The following is a 13,416-nucleotide window of genomic DNA, read 5'->3' on the forward strand; positions in this document are numbered from 1 at the left end:
ACTAACTGGAAAGGATGGGCTTAAAGCCAGGTTTCTATTTCAGTCATGGATGTGACGTACTAAGGACTTTGAGGATGGTAGCCATTAGAATATAAGGAATATTATTTGGGAGAAACTGTGCAAAGAAAACATTTTTAAAAACTGAGTATGTAACCAGTGATAAGAAGACTAAAAAACATCTTCACCATTGTAAACCTAAGTCATTTTAACCAAATCTTAAGGGCACAGGGAGGAAATGATGTACTTAATGTCAGACTACAGGAATTTTAAATAGCACAGGGATCCAGAACACATAAGCCACTAAATATGGACCAGTGGTGCAGATTTGGACATTGTGTGTATACTAGCAATAGCTAAACTTTACCAAGATGAAAGTGTGTGATTGTCTCCATGATCCTTCCAAAAGAGCTCCACCTACTGGTATATTCACATCCTGAGCTGTTCCCTCCTACGTAATAGTAGGGCTGGTATGTCATTTCCAAGATTAGGTTATAAAATCCTGAGGCAGCCACCTTGTTTTCTCTCTATTTCTGAAAGAAGTCAACTGCCCGGTCACAGGAAGCCCTTACTACAGACAGGCTGATATGTTGAGGAACAGCCATCAAGGAAGTAAAGCCTTGCCCGCACTATGGGAAGGAGTTTTGAAAGAGTTCCCACAGTCCCCTGAAGCCTTCAGATAACTGAGTCCCAACTGGCATACTAGCACAGTCAGAAGATGCTGTGACCCAGAACTACCCAAGGAAATCTCACCAATTCCTGACACTCAGAAACTGCAAATAGACCTCTGGGACCTTATGTTACTAAACTAGGGTCAGACTGTTATGCAGCAATACAAAGTTCTATATTACAGTTTTTATGCCAAAACATACAAAACTCAAGTAATTAGAACTAAAACTTAATATACACAGAAAGGGGCAGGAAGAAAAGTATGTGTAGCAATAGCTGAAAGAATAAATATTCCCTCTGTTTCCCTGGGATGTGTTTAACTTTTTCTTATAGTTCTCAATCACCAAAGATATTACATAGGGGCCTACATATATGGCATTGTTTAATTTTCATTTTTCTAAATGAACCAGATATTTTACTCTTAAGTATGTGGATGGTGACATTGGGCCAGCTCTGCCAACAATGGTCAAATGCTTTCTTAATATTATAATGTTGTTCAGGGAACAGTTTGTTAAGAAACTAGTTCTCTAAGCAAGTGAAAAGTTGTCATAACTTTATGGTTGCCACTTCTAATTTATCATAAACAACTAATTAGTATTCTTTCCTAAAATAAAAATTCAAAGACACTCAAACACAAATATTTATTAAGCTTTTTAAAAATATAAAATATAAACATTTTCTGCTAGTAAAATCAAAAAGTAAAAACAATGCAAGGATTCATGCAAGAAAGGAATAAAAATTAATTATAAAGCCAAGCACTGGTGGCTCATGCCTGTAATCCTAGCTACTCAGGAGGCTGAGATCTGAGGATCACAGTTCAAAGCCAGCACATGCAGGAAAGTCCATGAGACTCTTACGTCCAATAAACCATTCAGAAAACCAGAAGTGGTGCTGTGGCTCAAGTGGTAGAGTGCTAGCCTTGAGCTGAAGAGCTAAGAGACAGCGCCCAGACCCAGAGTTCAAGCTCTAGGACTGACAAAAATGAGTAAGTAAATAAATAAATAAAAATAAAAATAATTATAAAGACCATAATATTTGTTTTATGTGACAAATGAATATGTGCATTATTCAAGGTATTTCTTTTGTTTTGGGGGTGGGGTCCAGTCATGGGGCCTGAACTTTGGGCCTGGGTGCTGTCCCTCAGCTCTTCAGGTCAAGGCTAGCGCACCACCACTTGAGCCATAGCACCACTTCCGGCTTTTTTTTTCTGCTTATATGGTGCTGAGGAATCGAACCCAGGGCCTCATGTATGCAAGGCAAGCGCTCTACCACTGAGCCACCTTCCCAGCCCCTCAAGGTATTTCTACAAACACTAATTCCCCACTTTATAGGTAAGAATACAAATTTTGAAAAGTGTAATAGTTTTCCCAGAGTCTCTCTAATATTAATAACATGAAGAAAGTGGTATTGAAATCCAAGTAATCTGGTCCAAAAGCTCTCATTCTGTTTTGTTTGTTTGTTTGCTGGCACTGGGGTTTGAACTAAGGTCCTGAGTATTATCCCTTAGCTTCTTCATTCAAGACTGGTACTCTACCACTAGATCCATAGCTCCACTTCTGTTTATTTGTTTGTTTGTTTGTTTTAAGGTTAATTGGAAATAAGAGTGTCTTAGATTTATCTGCCCTAGTTGGCTCAAATCATGATTCTCAGATTTCAGCCTCTAGAATAGATAGGATAACAGGTGTGAGCTACCCATTTGGGGTAAGCTCTAGCTCTTTAACACTACTTTGTATTCTCAAATGAATGTAAACTGCCCAGAGGGAAAAAATGTTTAGTAAGGGTTGCCTGGCCAGGAATATTTTAGGAGGGATTTAAGTCAACTTAAGGAATTTAAGTCTTAACTTAAGGGATTTAAGTCAACATATTTAAGGAAGAACTGGAGGGGGTGCATCCCTATTAGAGATCTGTGCCAGAAGCCACTGTTGTCCTTTTCTTCTTTGAGTAACTTTAGGAGGCAGATCTCATGAAGAGAAAGGCATTCTAAAAGAGAAGAGATGACATGTGGACCAATGACACCCAGTGGCTTCCAGAAGACCCCATCTACGCTGGGCCCAGCTCTCTGCTGGCCAGTGTACTCATGTTCCTCCTACCCCTGGGCTGAGCACAGTGATGTACTACAAAGCCAACAGAGCGAGTAGAACCTGTGCTGCCCTTCATTTGGAATCCTCTACTTCTGCATTCAGTCCTCATCTTCTGGAATCCTCTACTTCTGCTTCCAATCCTCACCTTCTACATTTCATATTCATAACACAAAAATATTTCTGTATTTTTGACATTGTCCATTGCTCTTCAGCTCTTCAGCATTCTACCACTTTGAGCCACAGTGCCCCTTCTGGGTTTTTCTGCTTATGTGGCACTGAGGAATCAAACCCAGGGCCTCATGCATGCAAGGCAAGCTCTCTACCACTGAGCCACCTTCCCAGCCCTCCATTGCCTTTTAGAATGCCTGTTTTATAAGTGCCCACGTAATAGTTTGGGGCCAGGAAAAAAGACTCTCTCCTCCTACTAGCTGGTCTGTTTCCTTTCAGCAAACAATGAGAATTATATAACCCTTTGTTTCTCACATTTTTGTCTTGCCTTCCAGGAAGTACAAAGATAAATTTCATGCCTAATTAAGATAATCATGTTTGCCCAAGCATCTAGTACATTTACTTTCATCTCTTATTTTAATGGGTTCATTGAGCATGTCTTTTTATTACAAATAATTCCATATCCTGTTTAAAAGTAAGAAAAACATAAATTATAAATATAATAAAGCTATCTCCCCTAGTTCCCACATAAAACCTACTCTCTAATCCAGCAAATGGCTAAAATCCCAAGGGCCAACCCCATGTCCTCCTCTTATTTTTAATTAACAATCGTGTTCTATCTTTTCAACCACCTAATGAGTATGTTGTGCATTCTTCCTGCTCCTTATAACCCTATTTTACTGTCTTGGTCTAGCAGTTTTTATTGCAAAAGCTTCATGTTAATCTCCCTGCCTTCATTCTTAACCCTCTCTCAACCTGCTTTCATTCATTCATTCATTTCTCTTCTGTACTATTAAAAAGATTTTTCTAATACAAAACAGTGTATAACTGATGGATTGATATGTTAAGTCATTCATGTAACATATGGAACTCTATGATCTGGATAGTGCTACCATATTTACTCAGCCACATTCCACCCATTTTTTTTCTCCCTGAAGACCCTCCCAAGATACCTGCTCATGTCAGAAAATGGCACCATTGTTTACTCAACTATCTGGACCTCAAACCTTGGAATTATCCATGATTCCTCTTTTGGTCACATATTCCATCCAAATCATCAACAATCCTCTCAGATCCACCTTGACAATGTATCCAAATGCAACTGCCTTGTAGCACCTCAAGTGGTATCACCTCTCCTAGGTCACTACTGTCTACCACGTGGACCACTGTAACAGGCTCCTATCTGGCTTCTCTGACCCCATCTGCACATCTCCTAAAATCTACGACTAGTTTAAAAGGAACCACCAGTTATCTTTTAAAATATAAATGAGATTATGTCACTGACCTGCACAAAATCTCTCACTAGATTCCTCCTTTTACACTTAGAACACATCCAAAGTTCCTGTCATTCATTGCCTGAAACACAGATACCTATTTTCACTTCTCTTGCCAGGAATGGCCCTTGACCACATAGGTAGGCCCCTCATTTGTTTGCAGTCTGTGTTCCAATATTCTTTTCTCATTAGAACTAAGTCCTTCCAGGGCAATTGTTCTCAATTGGGAGCCATTTTGATTTATCTAGGGACATTAAATATGTCTGAAGATATTATGGTTTGTCACATGTGGGAAAGAGGATCCACTGGCATTTATCAGGTAGAAGCTAGGGATGCTGTTGATCAATACAATGTGCAATGCAACCCTTCACAGCAAAGAATTATTCCCCCCAAAATGTCATAGAGTCCAAGTTGAGAAAGCACCTCCACTCATCTCCTAAGCCTTTCCTTACATTATTTTATTCTTCGTGATCATGATCACCACCTGACATTATATATTTTATTCATTTATTTGTGGTCTGTCACTGTCATTAGAATACAAGCTCCATGAAGGCAGCCGTTTGAGTGATTTATACAAGGTTATATCCCTACAGCCAAGAATGGCTGATATATGATGAGGACTCAGTAATTCATCTTGAAAAATTAAATAAATAAATGATGCTTCAACAAAGCTGAACTATTTGTTGCCTTCAAAACACACAGGTTCTGAAATGCCTATGTGACACAAGCCATACAGAACTGTAGCATCATAAACTTGAAGTCATGGTGATTTGTCTGCTAAAAAGTACAAGTGCATACCAAATTTTATTTCTACTTCCTCCAAGGTAGGAAGTAGGCTAGCATACTTCTCAAGGGCAGAGGCCAGGCCTCACACCTCTCAGTGTCTACCATCTCAATGGCTGATGTCACTACACTATTACTCAGACCAGTGAAAGAGTCCTCTGTTTCAGATTTGGTACTTGAGCCAAGGGAAGGCTCAATCAAGGCCTTTAATGTTCTAGGCATCCAGTGTCAAAGGCTAACATATAGTACAGATCTTTTACTCAAAATAACAGCAAAAATAATTCATTATTGTATCCAAAGCAATAAAATTGGAATAATCTCTTCAAAATACATATCCACATACCTGCTTGTTTAGCTTCAATACAGGCAATATTTATTTCTTCTTTCAAATCCCTGTTTTCATTGGCTATAGCTTCTCCTACTTTAACAAATCTTCCAACAGCCAAGTTGACAGCTTGTCCTACACGCTGAATTGCTTGCAGAGTTTTATCAGACTTTTTGGTATTATCTTTATGATTAATAAGTGTGGTAATCTAAAAATAAAAGATAAAAGCAACTTACTTAAATTTTTACCTCAATATCCTTTTAAAAAGAAAAAAAAAGTTATACCACAAAGAAAATTAAGCCAAGTACATTGGACTATCTCAAAAATGATAAATCAAGAATTTTGTATGTGTCATCTCAGAAAAACTAGCTAAGTATCTTGTTTCATTCTTCAGGACAATACTTTTAATTACAATTCCAACTTCACCTCAGGGCAGTCATCTGAGACATGGAGTTGCAGAGATGCTCCATATCTTCCAACAAATCTTAAAGATGTGAGAAAAGTAAGAAGGCAGATCATTACACTCATAGAACTCAAGGAAAACCAAAGTACTTGAACTCTATTTTCCAATGCTTTTACTTGAGCTGCTGTGAGGGCAGCTTTATTCCATTGCCTCCCATGGCATGTGGGTTGTACAAAGTAGTACTTGGGTCATATATGTTTCCTGGATTAACAGCATGCTTGAGAATTACCAGTGTAAACTATGTTTTCTACATCCCCAAGCTTTACTGTGCCAACCTCAGAGTAAGTGGAGTACCAAGAGTTATTTGAGCACTTGGTTTTAGGCACTCAAATAAAACATAAAAGATGACAAATTTAGCTCATTGAAGCAAATATAAATGAAAAACTAATCATAGAAAACTAGTACACAAACTGTGTTAACATATAAAAATATTTATCGAAGAATGTTGTAGACAGGTATGGTGGTGCAAACCTGCAATCCCAATACTCAGGAGGCTGAGTAGCAGAATTATGAGTTCAAGGCCAGCCTGGGTCACCTAGTGAGACAGTGCTCAAAAAAAAAAACATTTGTTTTTATTCCAATTACAGAAAGTCCCCAAAAAGTTTTCAAGCAGGGTCTAACATAATTTCTGTAGTAATTTAAAAATATATTCATATTCCTTCTGTGGGCTGGGCTCAGTTCCAGTATACAGAGTGAAGTAAAAGTCCTGAAGTACTTCCTAGGATAGGTCTTAGAACACATCATGACGTCCTTCACATTTTCCCTCTCTCTGGGATCAATCACAGTGGCAAAAAACCAGCTACCATGTCATACAGGGCACTCAAGCAACACGAGGTAAGAAAGTGAATCCTGTGGATAACAGATAATCAAGAGAGGAAGTTTCTTGCCAGCAGCAGATGGCTGAACTTAGGATCAAAGTCTCTAACCCCAGTGAATTCTATGTACTACTTCATGACAGATCTGAATCCACAATTTCCAGGCAAACCACTCCAGAATCCTTGTCCCAGAAAACTATAAAATAACATTTGCTGATTGAGGACACTGAATTTGGGGTAACTGTTTCTATATTAATAGGTAACTAATACAGACTTCGACACCTGGATCTGCAGTGATTCTGTAACAAAACCTAAAATAGGAAAAGTGGCTTGAAACCAGACTTTGAAAGGTGCGTGGTCTTTGAGGAGTAAGTAAAAGCAATGGGAGTGTTGGAGAAACTTGATGACTTGGGGGAAGCTGTCTTGTCAGTTTTAAAGCCACAACAGAATACCTGAAACCGTGTAAAAGCAAGAGAAACATATTGCTTACAGTTTTGGAGGCGAGGAAGTATCAGATCTAGACTGGATTAAACTCAGAGTCAGGTAAATTCTGGATCTCCATTTGGCAGAAAGGAACAAACAGAATTCTCAGCCTCTTTTAACATTAGTATTTGTGATCTAATTACCTCCCAAAAGCCAAAGCTGCTAGTTAATATTACCATGGGAATAAGATTTTTATGGATTGTGGAAAAACACCAATATTCCAAACACAGGATAAAATATGGGTTAAAAAGCTTAAAAGAATGTGAGAAAAATATCACCAGAAACTGGAGGGAAAAAATGGTCCTAAGGCTGGAGGCAGGGCTTCATTGGTAGAGTGCTAGCCAATGAGCTAAAGTGGCAAGTGCTGAGTTTGAATCCCAGTCTAAGATCTTTTTTTTTTTTGTGGGGGGGGGTCCAGTCGTGGGGCCTGAACTCTGGGCCTGGGTGCTGTCCCTCAGCTCTTCAGCTCAAGGCTAGCACTCTACCACTTGAGCCACAGCGCCACTTCCGGCTTTTTTCTTTTTGCTTATGTGGTGCTGATGAATCGAACCCAGGGCCTCATGCATGCAAGGCAAGCATTCTACCACTGAACCACCTTCCCAGCCCCCCAGTCTAAGATCTTAAAAACAAAAGAAGTCCTTATTTTCTAGCTATAGAATATCATTTAGTACTATGAGAAGGAGAGAGAAAGTATATCTAATGAAGTGGGTGATCCAGCTAAGGAGAGTTCAAGGTTCCACCTGGTTTGTTCCTGCTGCTTACAGAAGAATGTCAGAATAGAGAGAAGTTAGGGGGACAAAACACTTAAATAAAAACAAACCAGATGGCACACCTGACAAAAAGAAAGAGTGGCTCCCAGGCAAAGATGAAATCCAGGGCACTATCAAGAAATCATGATCTGAAGTTGAAGCTAAGGGGGTGACCATAAAATCTTATGTGAGGATCTCAGAAAGATGGAAGGTAGAGCTCCAGTTGAACAAGTTTCCTTAAGAAGCCTAGCGAGGTCCTTCTGCAGTCCCAGCAGAAGCCCAAGTTAGGGAAAAGCATGAAGACCTGTATGAATGGCTTTTGCCTAGTACACTGAGTTTGATACAACTCAAAGGAAATCAACAAAATGAAGACAATTATGTTGGCAGAAAACTCACCAATTTGGATTGGAAGCAATAGATGAAACAAAATGAAAGGGAGGTTTTTACTACACAGCTACAAACAAGGGCTCCATTTAATAAAAAAAAATAAAAAAAAAAAAGGACAACTCAAGACTATTCCTAAGGGGGCCTGAAAATTATTCCCATGATAATTTTTAATCAAGAAACTGCCAACCTGTGCTCTGGTAGATTGCAAATGAGTATAAATCAGTGACCCATATTTTCCTATGTTTTTAACGTAAGTATATAGCAATTTATTCTGTATTTCCTATCCTCTCCACTTTTCTTTTAATGGAAGTGTTATCTTACAGCTAAGGAAGAGTTACACTTAGGAAACAACTACATGGAAAAAAAGATCATCTACACTAGATTGAGGCCAGCATCCTGAATTTGGAGCTAATGTCAAGGCTTTAGGAGAGGCCATTAGGAAGGAGGTAAACCATTTGTAACCAAAGACTGGATGGAATATGGTAGATTTTGCTATTCTTCCCTTCAAGAAGCAGAGTGTCAGTCTCATTGGAGTCACTCACTTCCAACTAGATGAAGCAAAAGTGACTGTGCTGTACTGAAGGAGAAGTCGGGAAGTCACTGTAGTAACTTATCTTTTATTCTCTAATATTATTCTCTGTAGAGGAAGCCAGCCGCAATATCATAAAGACATATGACCAGCCCCTGGAAAGGCTTGTGTGATGAGTAACTAAGACTCTGACCAATATCTAGTAAGATAATGAGAACTCCTACCAGCCAAAGGACTAGAATGTTCCAGAAACGTTCCTAAATTCCTAATTAAAAGAACTTGAATGAAGCTGGGCATGGTGGCTCATGCTTGTAATCCTAGTTACTTAGGAGGCTAAGGTCAGGAGGTGTGTTCCTAGATTGAAATTCATATATTTGTCCACACACTGCAAATTCATATATTGAAGTCCTACCCCCCAATGTGATGGCATTCGAGATCGGGGTATTTGGGCAGTGATTAGGTTGTAAGTGTGGAGCCTTCTTGAACAGGATTAGTGTGCTTATTTTAAAAGTTCCCAAACAGATCCTTATCCCTTTTCCAACACAAGAGGACAGTAAGAAGACATCCAGCCAGGTGCTGGTGGCTCACACCTGTAATCCTAGCTACTCAGGAGGCTGAGATCTAAGGACCGCAGTTCAAAACCAGCCCAGGCAGGAAAGTCCGTGAGACTCTTAGCTCCAATAAACCACTCAGAAAACTGGAAGTGGCGCTGTGGCTCAAGTGGTAAAGCACTAGCCTTGAGCTGAAGAGCTGAGGGACAGCGCTCAGGCACACGACCAGTTCAAGCCCCACGACCGACCAAAAAAAAAAAAAAAAAAAAAAAAGAAGACATCTACCTCAGATCTGGAAAACAAGCCTCACAGGCACTTGAATGCATTGGCACCTTGATCTTAGATCTCCCAGCCTCCAGAACTATCTATGAGTAATACATTTCTGTTTGTTTGTGGTGGTGAGGATTGAACTACCATGGGCTAGGCAACTGTTCTACCACGGTATTTTTGTCATAATAGATAGCACAGAGTAAGGCAGTGATGTTCATTAAATCCTTCACTTACACAATGGTTAAAATATTCATTCATAAAGAACAGATCTCGGTGGACACCTGTGGCTCATGCCTGTAACCCTAGCTACTCAGGAGGCTGAGATCTGAGGATCACAGTTCAAAGCTAGTCCAGGCAGGAAAGTCCATGAAACTCTTATCTCCAATTAACCACCAGAAAACCAGAAGTGGCGCTGTGGCTCAAGTGGTAGATCACTCTCTTTGAGCTGTAGAATTCAGGGACAGCACCCAGACCCAGAGTTCAAGACCCACAACCAACAACAACAACAACAAAGTTGGAAGAAGATAAGAATTTGGGGATGAATGCAGTGGCTCATGCCAGTATTATCCACAGCTATTTGGGAGGCAGAAGTAGGAGGATCATGTCTGATACCAATCCAGGGGGAAAAGTTATCAAGAACCTATCTCAAAGAACAAACTAGTCATGGTGGCACACATCTGTAATCCCAGCTGTGCAGAAGGGGTAGGCAAGAAGATTGTACTATAAGGCCAGTCTGAGCAAGAGCTGCAAGACTCTTATCTAAAAAATACTAAAGTGAAAGAGAATGGGAGCATGGTTCAAGCAGTAGAGCATTTGCCCAACAAATTTGTCATTACTGACATAAAGAGAGAGAGAGAGAAAGAGAAGGGAGGGAGGGAAGGAGAGAGGGAGGGAGGGAGGAAGGAAGGAAGGAAGGAAGGAAGGAAGGGAGGGAGCGAGGGAGGGAGGGAGGGAGGCAGGCAGGCAGGGAGGGAAAGAAGAGAAGAGAAATGGAAAAAAAGTATTTGCCCAAGGTCATACTACCAGGAGGCAGCCTACAATCTTAATGACTATGATGCCACTTTTATCTTCTAGAATCAAATGCAAGGATTAAAGAAAACACAGCATGTGCAAGTGCTTGGTACACTGCAATAAACCAAATAAGGTTTCAACTACTATTTTCTGAAAAAAAGAGAATAGGACACATATTAAATGGAAAAATCACAACTTAAGAGTTGCTCTGGCAGACAGTTCTAGAGAATATTCTAGAGCAGCTCAGATGAGCCAGAAAAGTGAACAGAGCAGGAATTCCTTGGGAAAGCAGGATGATCTGATGTACTTAAGAACTGGTATGAAATAAAATGATAACAACTAGGGCTTGCTGTTACCATCCAACAAAGGGTGTCATAAAGTACAAACACACCACAGACTGTCACAGCAGTTAGAAGCACAGACCTGAGTATGGAAATCCATCTGTGATATAGGGCATGGAGCTGTTTGTCAGCCTTCCTGTGCCAATTCTCATCTGTGCACATGGGGACCATAATAATCCCCATCACATCAAGTTATTGTTCGCAACAAGCAAATGAACAAATACAAAATGCTGGGCTTAGAACAGTGTCTCTTATATAATCTGCACTCCATGATTTTTGAGGATACAGGAGGTTTCTAGGAGCTTTGTTCTCTCCTTGCGCTTGTGGTACTCTTATTTTGTAGAATGACTGACAGCAAATCCTTGACAAAAACGGATTTTTTTTAGTGTATTCATCTACATCGTGGAAAGGCAGGGAAGAAAGTAAAGAAAGCCAGAAGGAAGATAAGTACAAAGCCTAGTTGCCTAGGACATGAAGAATAATCTATAAGCCTGCTTGAAACAGAGTTGTTCATCTTTAATTCATCAGCAATTTCTCAGAATTATGAAGATGTGAAATCAGCTAATGAGCTATAGAAAACAAAATGGAAGTCAGCACCCTAATCATAAGAGTTTGCTTTCAGAAGATCAGAAGGTGGATAATTTCACTCATGTACACCTGTTTTAATCATTGAATTTTATCTCTGCAATTAAAACATACTTGTATTAATATACAAATCAGCCAAGAGTAGAGAAGGCCTTTAATCTCGTTATCTACAACTTACTGAAACAAAGAGAAATAGGAAAATGAAGTAAGGAATGTAAGAAGTCAGGCAATGGTGAATGAAGGAAACCTACCAGACAGGGAAAGACTCCTAGGCAATAGAAAAACATTCCACACAAGGGCGGAGCTCCAGGGGCAGATAACCTTCTTCCCTTCCTTAGATTAAAAACATTGTAGGACCTGAGTGGGAGTTTTGACAGGAAGACTAAAGATTATTAAAGGAGGTGGAAAGTTGTTCTACAGGAAATATACTTGGTTCTTAGCCCAAGGATTTTCAAAAAATGAAACTGTAAAATAGGCAACATATGAGATCACAGAGAAAGATAGAGAAAGAGACAGAGACAAAGAAAGAGAACTTTTAAAGAAACAACAGGAATATATAAGCCCCACCACCAAGCTCAGGAGAACAAATCAATACCTGACAGCCCACAAATCTTGCTGGATGCTCCATGAGGAGCACCTACTTCTCTCCCCCATAATATATCACAGTAGTGATTTTGTGCTTATGCTTCGTGCTCCTTTATAGCTCTGCTGCACTTATGGTGTAATCCTAAATCATGTACAGCTTAATTGGACCTGTCTTCAAACTTAGTATGTTTTTCACTTAATATGTTTTGAAATTCTTCCATATTGATAATTATAGCTGTGGCTCATTCATGTTCATGTTACTAACATATATTATCTCAATGAATGAACACTCAAATTTGTTTAAATATCCTGCTTAAAAAGATCATTTTGGTGGGTTTCCAGTTTGGAACTAGTAGAAATAAAGTGCTACCTACATTCCTATTCCATTCCTCTAATATGTGTTGCAAGGCTTCTCTGTGGTATAGAACTTGAAGAATTACTGATCCATGGGTAATACCCACCTTCAACTTTGCTTTTGTTACACTATTACATTTTTTTTAGACAGAGTCTCACTGGGTCCAGGCTAGCCTCAAACTCACAATTTTCCTGATTTAGCCTCCCATGTGCTAGGATTACCATGTCCAGCCCTACTTTGTACTTTATTTAAGTTCCTTCCTTCCTTCCTTCCTTCCTTCCTTCCTTCCTTCCTTCCTTCCTTCCTTCCTTCCTTCCTTCCTTCCTTCTTTCCTTCCTTCCTTCCTTCCTTCCTTTCTTTCTTTCTTTCTTTCTTTCTTTCTTTCTTTTCTTTCTTTCTTTCTTTCTTTCTTTCCTTTTTTCTTTTCTTTCTTGCAGTGCTAGAGATCAAATCTTGACAGAAATGGACTTTCTTAGTCTGCAGTTCTACCACAGAGCTACAACCCAAGCCACCATTTTTAAATTAGACTACAACCAAACTGTTTCCCAATATGGCTGAGCAACTTTCCCACCATACCACACTTCTCACATTTCACTGTGGTTTTAGATTGGGTTTCTAATGAAGCCAAACATCTTTTCCTTTTTGGCTGTTTGCTTCTTTTTCTGTAAGATGATTACTACTCTTATTGGCTTTTAATGGTTACTCTCTTTAAATTTTGGTTCATTTAAGCATTTTATTTATTCTGGGTACTATCAATCATTTCTTGATTATTAAAGACAACCATATTCTCCCACTTTATGGCTTCCTACGCCTTTAAAAATTTTTTTAATGGCATTGGGGTTTGAATTGTGGCCTTTACTTGTGGAGCAGGTGCTCTGTGTGGCACTAAGTCACATGTCTAATACTTTTTTGCCCTGCCTGTTTTTGAGATAAGAGTCTCCCTTCATGTCCAGGCCCATGCCTAAGTCTCCATCTGCCTATTTCAGACTTCTGAA

At 39.5% G+C, this 13,416-nt stretch overlaps 1 protein-coding gene across 1 annotated transcript in view; it reads right to left on the reverse strand.

Moving 5' to 3' along the window:
* The window catches only part of Ctnnal1 (catenin alpha like 1), a 63,205-nt gene that overhangs the window by 43,185 nt on the left and 6,604 nt on the right, over positions 1–13,416 (reverse strand). Inside the window, exon 2 of the mRNA XM_070011261.1 lies at positions 5,316–5,505. Coding sequence (XP_069867362.1) covers positions 5,316–5,505 — 190 coding nt within the window. The remainder of the gene's footprint in view (positions 1–5,315; positions 5,506–13,416) is intronic.

Source organism: Dipodomys merriami, unplaced genomic scaffold (assembly GCF_024711535.1).
Source record: "Dipodomys merriami isolate MVZ:Mamm:240054 unplaced genomic scaffold, mDipMer1.0.p SCAF_11, whole genome shotgun sequence".
In the NCBI taxonomy this organism is placed as follows: Eukaryota; Metazoa; Chordata; class Mammalia; order Rodentia; family Heteromyidae; genus Dipodomys; species Dipodomys merriami.